The sequence below is a fragment of the Harpia harpyja genome, chromosome 1 (genome assembly GCF_026419915.1).
Source record: "Harpia harpyja isolate bHarHar1 chromosome 1, bHarHar1 primary haplotype, whole genome shotgun sequence".
In the NCBI taxonomy this organism is placed as follows: Eukaryota; Metazoa; Chordata; class Aves; order Accipitriformes; family Accipitridae; genus Harpia; species Harpia harpyja.
In genome coordinates this window covers 28,704,096-28,722,828 of record NC_068940.1, presented here as the reverse complement: position 1 = coordinate 28,722,828, position 18,733 = coordinate 28,704,096, and the positions used below count along the sequence as shown (strand labels likewise).

The 18,733-nt window shown below is 38.0% G+C and overlaps 1 protein-coding gene across 6 annotated transcripts in view; it reads left to right on the top strand.

Moving 5' to 3' along the window:
- Nucleotides 1-18,347, top strand: part of TENT4A (terminal nucleotidyltransferase 4A) — a 62,646-nt gene extending 44,299 nt beyond the window's left edge. The window contains exons 11-12 of one of the 6 annotated variants that reach the window (XM_052782061.1): nucleotides 4,667-4,825; nucleotides 16,095-18,347. In XM_052782061.1, the coding sequence (XP_052638021.1) occupies nucleotides 4,667-4,825; nucleotides 16,095-16,271 (336 nt within the window). In that variant the 3' untranslated portion in view covers nucleotides 16,272-18,347. The other 5 variants (XM_052782051.1, XM_052782098.1, XM_052782082.1 and 2 more) reach the window with 5 other exon arrangements.
- The last annotated feature ends 386 nt before the right edge of the window (nucleotides 18,348-18,733 follow it).

Here is an 18,733-nt window from a genome sequence, read left to right as displayed (position 1 = left end):
CCCAAACTATGAAATGTCTGAAGTTTTCTGGTGTTGCTTTATGCTCCAAGGAGCGTGGTTTTACACTTTTACTAAGCCAATCAAGTAGTTAGATGTTCTTGCTAGGGATGTTTCTGTTCACTAGCTGCTCCTGCTTTTCTGCCCTGGTGTTCACCTAATCCTATGGTGAGCTGATTCAGAAGGTGAAGCTAGTAAAAAGGGGATTACTATTTCTGTGGTTCACCTCTATGAATTGGCTCAATGTCAAATGCTAATGCAGGTATAATGGAGAAGGCCAGAATGGGAAAAGAGGCAAAAGGAGTAAGACTGGCAGCAGTTAGCTGTTAAATCGCTTTAATTCTAAGAAAGGAGAGGAGCACATGAAAAAAAATCTGTGTAAAGTGTTAACTGTAAACACTAATTTTCTCACTATTTTCAGTTCTTTGCTTTCAAAGATGGAACACAATTTTTACTGAAGTGGTCATTGTTCTCTCAGCTTCCAGCTCCCAAATGTTGTGGGAAAGAGAAAAAAATTGTTTAATTAGTGGCAGAAGTTTGGAGAATAGAAACAGTAAGAACCTTCTTGCCAAGACCTCTGTAGTTCATTCTTGGGAGGTGGGCAGTGGAGTATAAGAACCCAAATCTGTCACATAAGCAAGAAATTTGCATTCTATTGTTTAAGTTTTGATTTCTGAATACTGACTTCTAGGATAGTTAGACTCTTTTACCACTGGGCCAAAACTTAAACAGACTGAGACTGTGAATTAATCTTCTTAGGCCACTCCAGCTTTTAAAAAAAACATTGTCTTGGAAATTGAAAGCTCTAAAATGGAAGCTGTTGTCAGTCAGTTGAAACTTCTCAACTGACTACATCGTGAAACAAAGCAGAAGGCACCACTTTTTCATGCATTTAGAATCATGGAAAGCAAGCATATGAGTATAATCGAGTGCACATGAAATTCATGGAAACTGAACTGTTGTCTTGATGGATGAATGTACCAGTACAGTTTACCTTGTATCTTAAGCCTTGAGTTATTAATGGAATGGAATAAGCTCTTACAGCCAGACCTAGTTAGTAAGGAGCTTCTGGTAAGTAAATATTGTTTTGCTGATGGGGTCCTGGGACTTTTTATAATGGGAGATGCATTTTGCAGAAGAGTAAAGGATTTTTTTGTTCTCTCCTGATGTCAGGAAGAGAAGTTTGGATTGTAAGATTGCTTCAGCTCTTCATCTTTCATACAACTGCAGTGTTTCACTGTTTCTGTCTAGACAGAAGGCTAGGGGATCCCACTTCTCAAGCAAAATTTGCAGTTAGATGAGAGATCATCGTTAACACTTGAGTTTCTAGGTCTCTTCCATACTTTATCTTCTTTCTAACATTAAGGTAAATTAAAGAGTCCTCAGTAATCAAGGCTATGAATAATAGAAATCTTCCTTCCAGGTACTAAGTTCTGAGTCAGGAAGTTGAAAGTGGTTTAAAGAGTATGTTTTAAAATGGAACCTTACTGGTAGGATAAACCTGTATCTGGCAGTCTGTCTTTGTTTCCAAAAACATCTCTTTATAAGATATTTTCCTTGCAGGATGAGGGACTCTGTATGATTGGCATTCATAGTAGTAGTATTCAAGAGATTGGGAACTTATCTTGGCTCTTAGTGCAGTCATTGTAGCTTTATCCCTAGATTATTTGCTAAAATTGAGTGATCTTACCCCTTTATTTTACATTCATCTTTTTGCAGTGTGATGTCTGTAGCCCTTACCCTAATAAGGGTCAGAGCTTTTGTCTTTCAGATACAGATCTAAAGTGTCAGAGTATTACCTGTGTGCATTTACTTACTTGTAGGTCTTCTGAACTTCTGTAATGCTTCAAGTTTGCGCATTACACTTAAGAATCCTGTCCAGAAGACCAAATAAGACTTAATCCCTCAGTGTAGGCAGTGCTTGTGGAAAACCAGTTTTGTTCACATTGGGCTCAATTTTCTGGTCACTGAGGTTAGCCTTTCAGTTTGAGTAAGAAAGGTAATGCTCTTCACAAAAGGATTTTGATGCTGATAAGTCAGCATATCAATTCCACACAGTAATCCTGTTAGCAATCCAGGATGACCTCAGAAGAGAGATAAAATCTACTTGTATGAGACGTGTATCAGTAAATAACATTGAGGCAGAAGAACATACCTGTTACAAAATTAAAATAAAGCAACACAAGCTTCCTTGTGCTGAAATTTATCTAGTCTCAGTTAAACCATATGACTTCCTTTTCTTTTCCATCTGCTGCTGCTTCCATACTGGAGTTAACTTTTTATTGCATAAACCCCCTTAGAAATCTTGTAAATGGGAAGTGTCCCATCTAGGTTAGGTATGTGAATCTTCAGGGGGTCTAATTGTATCTAAGCAGATGAGAAAGAGTGGAGAGACTAAAACTATTCCTTGGTCAGGTTTGTGAAGGTTGCATCAGAGAAGATAATGCATTGGTTTGGATAGATGGTAAGATCCCCTTTTCCCTCCCATCTGCCTGCTCATGGTTACTTGTGAGCATGTGCAGAAGTTGTCTGTTCAAACATGACTACTCCTTCTTTATTTTTTTCTCTTTTTATAAGCTTTTTAATAATTCCATGCCCAATAGTGCCTAAAGAAACTTCAGCTTAGAAATCCAAGTTTTTGCCCCTGTACCTGACTCTACCACCTACTTAGTTAAGAAAGTATCAGCTTCATCTTTGTAGAGACCTTAGCCTGTTCCCATGGCTAATATTCTATGGTTGGGCAAAGGAGAAAAATGCCATCTCATCCAGGCAGTCGGCTTTGCACGTGCATGCAACTAAGCTTAATTTTTTGATCAGTGCTACAACATGCCCACTGTGAACGTATTTATTAAATGGTAAACATCTGATCTCATAAATAAGACTTAAATTTCTGCACAGATTCTTGGTACCAGTACAATCTGTCTCTAGTGAATTAATGATGCAAATATCTGAGACTGCTTTGCAAAGGCATTCTGTAACTTTTACCACTAGTTGACCTAGTAGGAGAGCAGCTCCTTTCTTTCTTGAACTTATTTTTTAGTAAGCACAACTTAGGAGTGATTGTTCTAATAGCTGACAGTTTTATTGAGGACTGTTTCTACTGTGGGTATTCACTTCAGCTGGGATGCAAGTTTTGCTTTCTAGTACTTCATTGCTTAGGCTGCTCAGTATTCACAACTGTCAGTCTGTCTTAAGCGACCTTCTCCTTTCCCGAAGAAAATCTTTAAAATATTTTTTTGTTTCTGTTCTTGAAAACATTTTCCTAGACAGCCTATTCTCTAACTGAAGAATCTAATTTGGAAAGCACAGCCATGTGAGGGCAAGTAGTAGCACTGGAGGTCTATTTAAAGTTTGCTTGGTTTAAGTGAAGAGTCTTTGCTTCCAGGCAATTAATTTTTAGAGGAAGAGCAATAGAATATTTCAGTAATTACTTTAACAGTAAAGATCCTTGATAAACTGAGCCAATAATGTCTTTTAATATGGTAACTCCTAAACTGATAACTGGCCAAGTCCCATCTCTTGCTATACTTTGAGCCAGATGGCTGGGAATGGAAAAAACACTAGTGTTTTGGGATAAAGAATAGGTTTTTCCATTCTTTTCAAGTTCAGAACACTTTGGAATTAAGGGTGAGGTAAAAAGCGGCAGTAAAATGTAGGGAAGGGTACTTATCTGTTGCCATTGTGTTATGGCTGAAAAATAAGTTTTACAAGGTCTGTGTTCAAAGTTGTTTCAAAAGGCTGTAGCTTGCCTTTCAACTTTCTCAACTTAGAAAATAATTGGTCATTTAAGAATTGAGGCAGTAAGTTGGGTGTTTTCAGGCTTCAGTAATTCCTATAAACCCCTACATCTGTGCTTGCCTCCTTGCTTGTTGTCTGTTAAGTGCTCCAGGCACAGAGTGTTTTAACATCACCACTATGACTATTTATGATGCATCTGTAATTCCTGTTGGTCAGGCTGGAAGACGAATAGTAACCAGTAATACCAGTTCCATTATAGTATCTTTTTTTCTGTAAACCTACATCCATCTTGTTTCCCCTGAAGAATTATCACTCAGATTTCTGTTGGAAAGTGAGGGGAACAGAACTCCTAACTAGCAGTGAAGTGGGGGCTGGTGTGCGTATACTAGTCTTGACTGGCAGACCGTCTCCTTGTTTCTTGGTAGGTGGAGCCCTAACTTTGCTGTTGCTGGGTAGAATGGGAGAAGACTATAACAATTACAGTGAGTAACTTTGCCGTACAGATAAGTACAATCCAGAACACTGTTCAGAGGACTGATTCTGTCATGATATCTAAAATTCTAGCCCTTGTATCACTAACAGTGTTGCTGTTCTTGTTCTGTTTTTTTTTCCCAACCTTAGTTCCCATCTTTTAATTCGCATTTGGTAGAGATATAACTTTGGCTTTTGAGCTGACTGGAACTGACCTGTGATTGCCATAGACCTGTTGACATTGTCTCCTTGATGCAGGTTCAATTAAACTTTTGCTAGATGTGTAAAATAAACATAGTGCTGGCTTATATTATATTATATTTTTTACCATTGAAAAAAATAATTAAATTTTACAGTATTTACATGAGTTGATATTTGGGTGCATTTTCACATGCATAGCCTGTATATACTGTACTTTCTGTAAAGTTGCTTTTCTTTTCCCCTTTTTCTCTGCCAAAAGGATTCTGATACACCACCTTGCACAGCTCCTAATGTTTACCAGTTCAGTCTGCAAGCACCGACTCAGCTTATGGCCAGTTTACCACCCGCATTGCCTATGCCAAGTGGTAAACCCCAATCTGCGCCTACGAGAACCTTGATAATGGCCGCCAGTAATCAGGTATGAGCCAACTAAATGGAGCAACTTTTCATGAGAAAGCGATCAAATCGGAAGTGTAGATCATTTTTGCTGTGCTGTCAGTCTAAAAACCTCTGAAGATAACCTTCATATAGCATGTGCTAAACTTCGTGTAATCATAAAAGTACTTATCTGCCATGTCAGAAGTGTGGGGAGAAGAATGGGTGGGAAAGGGTTCGGTGTTTGAGATGCATCTCTGAATGTAAGAGCCCTTCCACAGCACACTGATGCCTAGGAATAAGTTGAAGGGAGAGTGTCAGATGTCTGACTTCTTAATTTGTATTTGAGGCTCCTGGTGCCTAACCAGTGGGATATTTGCAGGTCTTTAGGCTATTTAACTTCCTGTTCTTAAAATAGAAACTTCATGTAGGTGGTGTATCTGTAAGCTAGTTTTTGAATCTGAAGAAATAGTACTGACCTCTCTAGGCTTGTTTAGTTGTCTTGATTTTGCATTAGTAGAACAGATCTGACTACACTTGTAACTTTCTGTAATACATTTTAAAGATAGAGAACAGAAAATTAATTATGGGCATGTGTACAAGAATTTTTACCAAAAAAATGCGTGCTTAAATATGCTGGGAGGTGAACGTGCATGGAAACAGTATGTTACTCAACTAGCCCGAAGTATTTTAGCTAGTGTGTCTGTTATAGTACACGGGGACAAAAAAGTTTTTTTTCTTACAGCCTTAGTGCCTCTATCTGTAGGAAAGTATTCCCTCAATCTTGATTATTAAAACTATTAGTCAGAACAGCTGCCTCACATGAGCTTTAATGCAAGTTGTGTGTTGTAGGTTGCCTATGATAACAAAATAATGAGCTGGATTCTTTGAAACCTAGTTTTGGTCAGGTTCTTACAAGGTTTTTCTTTTCTCAGTCTTTCTATCACAGTTCTTGGGAATCTAGGGCTGGGATATTTTCAACTTAATGACTGTGTTTTTTAATTCGATTCAGCACTGGCATGACACAAGATGTATTTGCTTCAGATTCTGCTTTGAGATTGTTCAAGTATTTTGCAGAATCGCAGAGTAGTTGAGGCTGGAAGGGTCCTCTGAAAGTCATCTAGTCCAACTCTCCTGCCCAAAACAGGGTCAGCTACAGCAGGTTGCTCAAGGCCTTGTCCAGTCAGGGTTTTGAGTATCTCCAGGGATGGAGACTCCCCAACTGCTCTGGGCAACTTGTTCCAGTAAAAAAGTTTTTTCTTAAATTTAAATGGTGGTTTCTGTATTTCAGCTTATGCCCATTGCTTCTTGTCCTTTTACTGGGCACGAGTGAGAAGAGCCTGGCTCCATCTTCTTTACACCCTCTCATTAGTGAGACCCATCAGTAAGATCCTTCCCAAGCTCTCTCTTGAGACTAAACAGTCCTAGCTCTGTCATAATTTCCTTGTATGACAAATGTTTCAGTCCCTTATTTATCTTCTTGGACCTTCATTGGACTCATTCCTGCATGTCCATGTCTCTCTGTTACTGGGGAACCCAGACTTGGGCCCAGCACTCCATGTGTGGCCTCACCAGTGCTGAGTAGAGGGGAAACGATCACCTTCCTTGACCTGCTAGAGATACTTTTCCTAATGTAGCCCAGGATGCTGTTGGCCTTCCTTGATGCAACACTGGGAATCCCTGGTCACTTTATGCCAAGCTGCTTTCCAGTTGGTACCAGTGCGTACTGGTGTGGGGGATTATTCCTTCCCAAGGGCAGAGTTTAGCATTTCACTTTTTCAAACTTCATGATTCCCGTCAGCCCGTTTCTCCAGCCTGATAAGGTCCCTCTATGACAGCACAATCATCTTATGTATCAGCCACTCCTTCCAATTTTGTATCCTCTGTAACTGTGCTGAGGGTCACTCTCTCCCATCATCCAGGTCATTAACAAAGATGTTAACTAGTGTTGGTCCTAGTATCAGCTCTTGGGATATACCACTAGCTGCTGACCTCCAGCTGGACTGCGTGCTGCTGATCAAAATACTTTGAGCCTGGCACGTAAGGGAATACTTCTCATTCAGCTTGTGAGTTTGATTTATATGTCTAGAGATGGTAACTGCTGCTTACTACAGAATAAAAAAAAATAACAATCAGATAGTGCTTTAAATGTTGAAACTTTTTAGATGAACAATGAAGAAATTTCATCTGGACAGCATTTTCAATGTTCAGTAATATCAGCATTGAGTTAGGGTATGTTATAGCTTGATGCCCAAATTCTTCATAGTTACTATGCCAGTGCTTGTTTTAGGCACGTCACTGAAATGGTTTTCACCCTCTTTTTCATTTAGACCAGGCTGCTTTCCCTTTGCATACTGCAGGTGTTCCACTGTTTCCTTGCAGGCAGGTTAATGTAGAAAGGGTACCATCTTTGAAAGCTGTTACCACATGCTCTTCCCAGCTACCTCCACAATCCTCAGTCATCTACAAAGCCCCACTTGTATCTTGAGGTATGCCTTTTGTTTTGATCTTCTAAGTGATTACACAGATTCCTCACTGCCTCTTCTCCCCTTTTATTTGTCCTCCCTTACTGCTGAATCTTACCTAGTCAAAACCAACTTATCTGCACAGGAAATGTTGTCTATTAGTGAGAAGCTGAGAGAACAATATATTGCTTTTTAGTGCCTGCAATTGAGTATTCACACGCTAGTGTACAGTCTGAAACTTTTGAAGTTTGTTTAAAACAAAACTGGAGAGCTATTTGAAGTTAAACTTCATCTAAAATACAAACTTAGTTGAGTTTATTCTTTTCCTTAACAACTTGGCTTTTTTGAAGAGGTACCCTGGAGCTTAACTTCATCAAAGTTACACTAAAAAAGAATCCGGTTTTGAGGCATGCAGTTGTTGGTACAAAACAAGTTGGCATCCAGAGTTTTTTGCCTCAGTTGTGAAGAGGCAATGTGTTGCATGAATTTTGGATCTCTGTTGGCATTTTGAATCTTGGAAAACAACTGCTTTGTAGCACTTTTTCTGGCTTTCTGTTACTTGGCTGTCCTCTCCAATACTTGTTAACTGTTCTTTTAGTAGTTTGTACAATACTTATGTTTAAAATTGGGAATTTTTCTGTGGCTTTTGCTTGACAGAGATGTGCCTTTGAGATTCATGTTAAATCAGAGGAATTTCTTGCTATATACAGTTCAGAAATGGGATGATGGCTTTTCTGCATTGAATTTACCAAAAGCTTATGTATTGTGAGGTAGAAATGTTCTTTTTTCATAAGAATTATGACGAAGTCAGAAGCAGGAAATGAAATAATTCTAACCCAGAATACTGTAAATGTCTCCTTTTCATTTGCAACTTTCTGGAGCATGACTGAGCTAGATCAGGTTGATGGCTTTCCTTTTGCAGTTGATGTAACTTAAGACCATGCTAGTTTATAACTTTTAATGGGCACATTTTACTAGCTCAGAGGACTCCTATCCTGATAGACTTGAACATGTGCAAGCCTTTTTCTTAACAGTGAGTGTTCTTTCATATTCAAAAAGTCTTTGAAAGGGAGTAATTTGTCTGCATGGTGTCTTCAGCCGTTTCTCTGGCAACTTTCTCTGCCTCAGTTTAGCTTGGAAGCTGTACCTAGGTTTCCAGTACTACCCTCAAAAGCAGGAGGTGCCAATGTCAAGAGCACTAACTGTACTTTGAACAACTTGCAGCCTTCTAGGCAAATTCTCTGCCATTAGAGCTTCCTAATACTTTCTTTTTTGAAATAGCTTTAGTGTGATTACCAATTCTGTTTACATACTGCATAATTAATTGGAGAATTTCCAGGTAGTTCAGGGACTAATTAAGCTCCTGATAAAGGTCTACATGCTTTTTGGGATCATCATTGTCATTTTTCCAAGGTAATCATTCTTCTACTTTACTGACAAGCAGTTTGAAATTTTACTTGGGAGAGCAGAACAGTTTATGAAGCAGTGCTGCCCACTGGAATAAGCAGAAAAACAGATATTGGCATGCATGTCCAGATGAATGGAGGGGGCAGAAATTGCTTGGTGACTTCCCATGGAGAAGGACTACTTTCCTTGTTATTTTGGGATGAAATAAATTCGGTTTGTTCTTGGATTGCTGGTCACTTCATCAGCAGTGAAGACAGAAGAAACTTTGTGTTGCTTAGGTCAGAAGAACTCCTTTCTTTTACTTTGTGGTTTTTTTCCCCAAAGAGCAGTCTTTTGATTCAAAAGTATCTAAAGCCAGTAAGCACCAGTCCTTCTGCTGTGCTGGATAAGAAAACCTCCACTGAAGACCCTTTAGATGAGTGGTGTCTGATCATGAATATGTTAATTGAAAATTTCATAGCAGCATTCACTGGCTCAGTTCTGAAGCACAGGAGACAACTAGGAATAAAACCTTAATGTCAGTGCTGAAGTACCACAGTCTTAGAAGAACTTGTAGAAGTAGTTTGTTTCTTTTGTGTTTGGCCATATAAGGCCAGACACTTAAACTTGTAAACTCCTTGTTTATATTGCTTTACAGGCACTTCACTGGCCAAAATACTTCAGTTTGCTCTTATCCAGAACAATTGTTAATGGTGTTGCTTTGTCTGACTAGTAATGCTGATACTGCTAATATCTCTGGAGTGATTCCTCAAAAGTTAGCAGCATTGGAAACAAAAATAACATTGGCCAGGGACTTGAGTCAAAAATGTATTTCTTTTAGATGAGTGCAGGCAGGTTAAATGTAGTTCACTTTGACAAAAGATACATTTGTAAAGATAGATTAATTCATGTCAAGATGGAACGCTAGTCCACTTTACCAAATATTTCTGAGAATGCAGGTGTCATCAACTAGTCAGATGTACAAATATGCTAAATTCCCTTAGTGTAGTGTGATGCTTCAGAGTTTTTAGTATGTTAACTTCAGTTTAGAAGTGACTTGGCTTGTTTCTTCAATGGCATTATTAAGCTGTTTAGGTACTGAAGGTTTCTTCAGCCAAATGGCATTTTTCTTATCTTTTATTTAGAGCTTTCTCATTTAGGGTGGAATACTTTTTTGGTGTCTGTGTGTTTTGTTAGGCAAAAGGAGGAGGATGCTACTGTCTACTTCGGAAACAGTTTTGATTCTAAATGTCAGACTCCCATCTTCTGTGTATGACAGATCATTGCTTGTTTTTTTATTTAATACAAGCAAAATTAGGAAAAGATGATGTTTTATTTCCCAAAGAACGGAGAGAAGAAAAAACTGCATCTGAGTTTCAGAGGCTGTTCAGCTGAAAACAGTACTCAAGATATTTTTCATCTTAGATTCTCATATATTCACATGGACAGTCTTTGTGGTGATCTCCTTCTGCATAGGGAAACTGACTTAGCTTGACTAGACCCTGGATAACCTAACCTGACTCTGCTTACAACAGAAGGTCAGACTAAATGATCTCCAGAGGTCTCCATATAGACATCCAGGTCTCCAGAGGTCTCCATATAAACATCCAGCCTAGATGTTTATATGACTGTATGAAAGTCTCTGGCCACCTTGGTTGCTTCCTGAGTGCTTTTTGAGTTGCAGGAAAGACACAAAGTCTAAATAATAGTTTCTAGGAACATAAATAAACCCACCATAAATAAAAGATAAACTTACAGAAATGTAGAAGTAATACCTGATTTTTGTTTGCGTAGTATACCTTTATCTTCCAGTGTCACTGTGATCAGATTGTTGCTTCCAAACTGAGATTGAATATTCACAGAAGCATTTCCTCTACTGACTTTTTCACATGTACTGTATTGATACCAGCTCATCATTTGGAAAGTGTTTTAGGTCTGCTCACAGTAATAATACCTTTCTGTTCCAAATAAAAAGGTGAGAAATCTCAGTGAGGTAAGATTTCTCTTTAAGGTCTAAAATTGTCAGCTTTATGCTAGAGAAGCTGTTATCTCATTCTCCTTAATGACAAGTATGCAGATAACATTTCATGGCCCATGTCACAACAGCAGAAAAGTTGCAGTATGAGTTCTGTCTTCTGGTAGTGTTGTTTTGACTCTCCCCCCTCACTTTTGAAACTTGACTGGTGACAAGATCAAAAAGGGTATTTATTTTGTGTGTCAGATTCTACTTTCTTTACCACAAGGTAGTTCAAAATATGCTGAGACTATGATGGTAGTATCTACTGTCAGTCACTCATTCTGGGGACTAGGTCCTCTGGTCTCTCAAACAGTAGTTTGCCTAACCTGTTGTTAAAGGTGAAGAGAACCAAAAGCTTCCCTTTGTTACAGGCTACTGGCAGAGCTACTGCACAAAGTAAAATAGGATACAAAGGACCGATATAACCTGCTCCCTTGTGGCTTTGAGTCTTTCAGTCTCTAGTGTTAGAAGATAAGAAACATCTAAAACTTTTCTTGCTTCTGAGCAGTTTCTAATCTCCATGTTGATTTTTTTTTTTTCTTTGCTGCTCTCACAGCTGGTTGCATAAATGCTGTTTTCTTCTTTTAACAGGAGCAGAAATGGGTTTTGGCTCATTTTATAAAATCTGTTCAGGACTCAAGAACTTGTCAGTTGTAGCTGAAAGTAGCCAGTAGGTCCGAACAAGGGGCCCAAAAGGAGAGGAAGTGTCTTTAAAGTTTGCAGTACTTTGGGCCTTATTTCCCCAGACCACCAGTTCTAAACAAGTTGAGTAAGAACTTACTTTGGTTTTGCTATACTTCAGCTTAGAAATCTAAACCACTTATAAATCCTACCAGATTAAGAGTACGCCCAGGTGGCTGGTGCAAATATCTTGTAGAATCCTGTTAGCTAATGCAAAGTAATGAGGCTAGGTTGAACCATTGCCTAATACTTGATTTACTGCTTGTGCAGTAATGACTAAAATGTTGCTTAGGTCATTGCCCATTGTTTCTCTGCAAAACAGTGAATTTATTTCATAAAGGACAAGAAGTTAAATTTTACTTACATGCAAAATAATTTTTTAGTATATTTCCAGATGTTATGCTCAAAGTGGGAAAGTAAACATAAATCCTTTAAAAAAGGGTTCTTTATGTTTTTGGGTTTTGATTGTTTTTTTTTTTTGTTTGGGTTTTTTTGGGTTTTTTTTGGTTTTGGTTTTTTTTTTTGCTACACGCCTAAAATAGAGAATTTGGAAATATGGTGAGAAATTGAAAAGAACTTTGAAATATTTTGAGGATGTATGTTAAGTTATTTAAATGGATACTTAAAATGTTAATGGTTCATTAAAGTTCTTCTGAATACTACTCCATAATATTTCACATGGAATGATTTTGAAGTATGAGTTTGATTACAATTCTGATCAACTGCAGACTAGATTCAATCATGGCCATTAATCCTGTAGACTTAACAACAAAATAGTAAGTATGTGTTCTTTCTAAACTGTCTTGTGCCTTTTCTAAACTTTTTCTTTAGCTTTGTAGGTCCTTACCAATTATTTTTGAGTGCTGTATGTATAAACTCTTTTCTTTTAGAGTACTGATACTTCATTTTCATTGCTAACACTTCTCTGCTTTTTTCTTCTTTCTTTAGAGATGCTAACAGGCAAAAAAACCCAAACACCAAACCAATTCAGAAACCCTGTTTATGTTTAGACTTCAGCTGTCTTATGTTACTTGTGTTATTTCAAAGTGTAGGTGATTTATTTTTGGCAATAAATTTTCTTTTCTAACAATGGCAGTCTTTGAATGTTAGCAGTTTCATATAGTAAATTTGCCAGTACTTAAGAATAAAAGTTTTGTTTCCATAGTAAATAATTTCTTGGCATTTCAATTTCCACCAGGTTTGTGTTGTTTGGGGTAAAGGCCAGGAACATCCTTTTCTTAAATTTCTGGAAATTTTTCTAATCTGTTATGTGACACAGAATTCTACCCTTCCCTGCCACCCCTGGGCTTGTAAATGCGTTTTTTTTTAATTTTCCCTCCAGATCTAGCAACTTTTATTTGCAGAGGGTCAAATTCAACAGACTTGTCAAAACAAAAACCAAAACCAAACCAGTTCTATCATTCAGTTGTTGAATCAATAGCCCTATGATGGGAGAGATTATTCTATCAAGAGAAATAGATCTAAAGAAGTCAAAACATCTAAAGATTTGTCTGTCGTATCACAGATGAAGGGCTTTCTTTTTTGATTATCTGATCTCTTTCCAGCCATCATCAGATTAGACTTGCCATTTCTTGGTGATTATGGGAGTCCTGAGCATGTGAATATCCAGAAGTGTGTGGACCAGAGACAGCTGTTTGATACAGCGTCTTGGGATTTCCAAAAGATATGAAGTAAACTTATTTTACCAAAAATTCTGAAGGAAATTAAGTGAAAGATGTGTGCCCTCTTGTAAAGAATGAACTAGTTAGAAACAACGATTCAGTTTTTGTAGTAAATGGAGTTCACCAGGAAAGCCCTGCAGGAGTTTGTGCTGGGCCTCATGCTCCCTAACACCTGAAAGGCAATGGATGAAGGGTGGCGAAGTTTGCTTGTGGTGTTAAGTTCCTTAAGGGCCAACTGAGAAGGGGTGCAGGACCTTTCAAGGCGATGCATCAGGAGGGAGAGAAATACTTTAAACTTTGTAAAGAGCGGTAGGCCCTGGGCTGACAGTTTCTTGCAAAGATGAGATCTTGATGTTTTTGCAGAAAACTGCTTTGATAATGCTTTCTTGATTTCCTACTGAGAATTGAGTGTCAAACCAAATTTCAGACATTATTAGGAATAAAGAGCAGTAATGAAAACATCATGTAAAAATCCATGTACGTCCCCCATCGTGAACAGTGAGTACAATTTTGCCTTCTACATCAGAAGAAAGTTATAATACAAGTGGGAGAAGAATAGGGAAGGATGGCAACAGTGGTCAAACATATGGAATTGCTTCTGTGTGAAGAATGAATGATTCTTTAACCTGGAGAATAAAATAAGGAGGTATATGATCTAGGTCTGTGTAGTCATCAGCAGTATATGGAAAAGTCAGAGAGCAGAATGACAAGAAATTAATTACTCCAAGAACTGAAAAAATCATCAGATAGTAGGTTCAAATTAAACATGATGCTCATTTAAGCTGTGAAATGCCATAGCACAAGATGCAGGATGCTAAAAGCTTATGGCTTAAAAAATCTGAACAAATGAGCAAACAATATCTAGTTGAGAACTAGTAAATACAAAGGCAACATCTCTGATTTAAGAGGTCCCTGAGTCAACTTCCTTAAGTACCTGCTGTCTGCTGATGAGTTGTAAGACAGATGGATTCAGATTCTGCTCTTGACAGTTTGACAGTCTTTATCTTGATGGCCTAAAAAACAGTGCGAAATGCTTCATGACAAGATAGAGATTGCTTTCTGGCTAGCTTATTAATCATTCTTTGGAAGTTTGATTACCTTCTGAACAAACCAGGGATACAACTTCTTTTAGAATACAGGTAGATAGGTTTAATTGTCATACTTGCTGTGGGACTTGTCTGATCTTGTGGTGACCTGCCTTCCTGCCGCCAATAATTTTCTTTCTGAATCGCCAAAATGAGGATGAAGTTGCCAGCTTTTTCACATTTCCAGCTGAAGAGGATAGGCTTGTTGAGACTTTGTATGCTCCTTGGTCAGAATTTTGTTCTGGTTGTACAGTGGCAAAACTAAAGTTTTCCTCCATCTTTTTTTCAGCATATAGTTGAGGGTAACTGTAATGACTGGCTGTTTTGAGTGTTTTGACTGTTAAAGGATCATTTTTAGTATTTTGACCTCATTTAATGTAGATGCTTAATTGTCTGCTTATGTAATTGAGAGTCAGATGTACACTTCCTGAACTAGAAGACTTTGCTGCACAAGGATGTGACAAGATGGTGTGTTTGCTTGAAGGACCACTTGCCAAAAATATAAAACATTCTCTAAATTTTTTTTAGTCTCATGTTGTTGACTTTCATAAATCGCTTCCAGGAGATGTTTTAGCAACATATGTCAATAAATAAGGTTTGGGTAGTTGTGTCTTTTAAGAATGAGGGATTCTCAGCTTGCATTCCCTTTTTCTCTATGTCCTTGAATATTTTACCATTGGTAGTCTACACTTAGTATCTCTGTCTTGGGAGTCTAGAACGTGCATGTTGAAGGTTGATTAGGTTGCTGTAGGACACACTTTACAAATTAAAAAACAGTTTAAGGGGTTTTTGCCACCCTGCAGTTAACTTTAATTATTCCTTAATACTAGTCTTCACCAGTTTGTTTTACTGTATGCTCAGTGTCTCTTCTAATTATAATTTGACAGTAAAATGTTGCTTATGGAATTATGCCTTCAATAACTGTTTTGGTTTTGTGCACACCACTGTAATGATGGCTTGGTGTTCTCATATTTCTTTCTACTCCAAACTTGTTTGGAAATACAGGTTACTAAAGTAGCTGCAGATATTTCACATTCTAAACAGTTGTCTCAAATGTCAGCTTTATGGTGTTCCTGTTTAACCACTTAGGGTAGACAAAATGATGTATTAGCTTTGTTAAAGGCAGTCAGTTGTCTGTCTTACAGTTATTGCTGTCAGGTGTCAGGTTGCTTGCATTGAAGTTATCAGTTTGGGAAGTCTGTTTCAATTTAACCTTTTGAAACTCTTGCACCCATTTTAAATACATACACATTAAACCAACTTACTGTATGCCACTAAGTGATAGGGATGCCTGTAGTACCTTATGGTGTGGTAGATTTACTCAGGCTGCCACTAAACCTTTTTGGCAGTTTCTGTTCCAAGTTATTGGAGATTCCCCCAAAACAAGTGTCATGCTATGTTCCTGATCATTCAGTTGTTTTGCCTTGGTCTGGATGTGCGGTATGGTCTAGGAGCCGTCTAGCTGTATGATCAGACCAGTAGGATTTACAAGCTCCTTACAAGCCACAGCTGGTTTACCTGTAGCCGAGTGAGATTATGAGCGGAGCAGACTCGTGCTTTGTATGTATCAGTACATATGATCACGCCCTTACATTTATCCATGATGTTTCTGAAAGTCTTACTGAGTATCTCACTTGGTCATGCTCTTGCTAAGATCCTCTAAAATAAACATGACTGTCACAGTATTTAATGTGGAAGGCCTTTGTTTTATAAGGGTGATGCGTAGGGAGTGTGTTCCATACTTAGTTCCAAGGGTTTTAAGGACACTTTGAAATCTACACCGTTTCATTTGCAGGACATCTACTTCAGAAAACACCTCTTAAGCTGTTAGTGCCATTGGACTTGCACAGCTAAAATTAGACAAGCACGAAAGGACTAGTTGCTTCAAGCAGTGTTCTGTGGGAATGACTTGTACGTTGAGGAGATACCACTGGTAATGTGTGCCTTGTTTCAGTTGTATGCCTAAACTGAGTGCTTATCTTGTGTTTTTTAGCAGCACAGTGGAATGAAGTTTTCCATGAAAGGAACTCATAACCAAGGCAACAGCTACAGCCCTGTCAGCAGTGGAGGCATGAGGCAACCAGTTGGTAACCGAGGACACCACCAGTACAATCGTAATATATGGAGAAGAAAAAAACACAGAGACAGTTTGCCTATTAGTCTGAGCAGATAATGGCAGATGCCAAAATGACCTTCCCCGTTCAGACAAATGGAGTGAGTGCCACTCGACTTGAGGGATGGAGACCAGCGTCCAGCACATCGTTTTATTGGTGTTGCCAAATATCTGCAGCTGACTTCTTTGCATGTTTCTTTGTGTGGTGGTTCAGTCCATCTTCAAGAAGTAGTTGTGCTTATCTGTGAAGCCTTATTAAATGTGGAAGTTTGTTTTCTGCCTTCCCACAATGGTTCATACAGTGCCGAAGCAGCTCTGACACTAGAACTGCAAGGACATTTACAAATGCTGTGGCTTTTTTGCTGTGGCTACATCTGTTCCTTTGTGGGTTCTGTTTTCTTTTATTTTAGAAGTGAAGGAAACTTCAGCCCCTTGGAATTCTTTTTTTTTTTTTCTTTGCAGCAAATCAGGTTGGGAATTCATAAAAGTAAATTTGCTGCTCTCCTGTTTTTGTTTCAAAGTTCAGAATTTTTTGCTCTGTAAATATTGGAAGTATAATTTGTGCAATAACTTGGAATTTTTAATTTAATTTCATATTGTCACGTAAGTTATATTTAAGGGGAAGAGGTTTTTTAATTTACAGATCCTTTCCCAGGTTGCATTATCTAAGTTGGGTTCATAGTTTTGGCAGGTTGTCTGAGCAGTGTTACAAACATGACATTTGGTAATATTTGAGGCTTCTTGATTCACAATGAAAGTGCGATTTGGCTTACGGTTTTAAGAAGGTATTAAGCTCCAAAGCATTTTGACCCTGTGTTTTTTAGCTCATTGTCTGGCCTCTATCAGTCGTCTTGCTCTGACCAATGAGTTTTAATTTTATTCCTTTAACTAGACAACAAATCCAGCATTTGTAGTACCAGAAGTAAAACTTTTGAGAGGGAGGGGAAAAAGGTTGGTTCAAGTCCTGATGTGAAATTAAAAAGCTGTGAACTACATGCTTTGATGCATTTTAGTAACGTAACCTGTTAATGTTTGGGTTCAAACAACATTATTAAACAGAGGTACCCGGCTTAAGGAATGTGGAGAAAGGAAATATGTTGATTCCATTAAGGAATCTGTATAGCAGTATGCATTAGTTCTGTTAAGAGCAAATATATAAAAAGTACTTCAGCTGCTCTAAGCATTACGAGAAGTATCTTTTAATGTATTGCAGGAGAGCACAGCCCAGTGTTGTACACAGTATGAGTGGCTGGCACTTAATTTACAGATGCATACAGGTATACTATGCAAGTGTGTATTGCCATGACAAACACTGTCTTTAACTTTTTGAAAAATGTACATCCTGCCTAACCCTGAGTTTTTAAAGCACCACAGTTGTCCTGGGAGTAGGTCACATCTCATGCCCTCTGACTTCCTGTTTTTTTTTAATGAGAGTTCTTAAGCTATACAGAAAACTACAGATCAGTTATGTAAGTCCACTAGCAGAGAAAGCTGAAGAATCCTGTTAACAGGACATCTATACTGTGTACAGATATAGAAGGTTTTAAAACTGATATCTGAATATTAAAATGAGGTGTCAAGCATGAAGCTTTTTAATATGCTGTATGCCTTTGAAGCAGAAGTAGTTCATGTTATTACTGAATCTGTCAAACACAAACAGGTCCTTGAGGGGAGAGAGGGCAACATTCCAAAGTAGAGTAGTGCATATCTGTTTGCAAAAAGTTTGTCTTAATGCTCCAGACTCATCACAATTTAAAAAAAAAAAAAAGTTTTAAAAATTGTGAGCTGATTCATAAATAATATCTAAGGGCTGTTACATGAGCCTGTACTGCTTAGTCTTCACACACTAGCAATATTGAGCATAACTACATTAAGGAGCCTTCAAAGGCTTTAGTTGGTGTCTTATACTAGCGTCCATTTTAAAGCAAAACTCATTTGAAAAGTGGTATCATGTAACACTTCAGTCATGGTGAACCAAATAAATTGGCCTGGCTATCACTGTGGTTATGTGCTACAGGTTTAAAAAGAATCATGTTTAAATTTTTTGTGTGGACAACTATGTGGAAGCTAAAATTGACATATTTTTATGTAAAGTTTTCTATTCTTTGATTTTTAATAAACTTTGGAGACCAGTCACTCTTCTGTACATTTTTATGGAAAATTTAATGGATGAAGTAATACTTGACCTTATCCCGTTGTTTGAAATACTCTTTGAATGTCTGCTTTGAATTGTTCATGCTGAACACCTTCAGAATGAGCTTGAAAGGTGGATGGATGCCCTCCGCAAATGTTTGTGATGTGTTTATAAGGGGAGTAACTAACATGGCTGTTGGTTTTGTAGCTGTGGATTTGATCCCTTGATAATGAGAGAGCAAAGGAGCTGGAGGCAGTTCCCAACAATATTCTTAAAAGAGGAGATTGACTAAATGATCCCTGGGGATACCTTAAGTTTCCATATAATTTTTTTAGTCCCTCCCTGTAGTTTCTGAATTCTATCCAAAATATTTGTCCAGTTTTCAGCC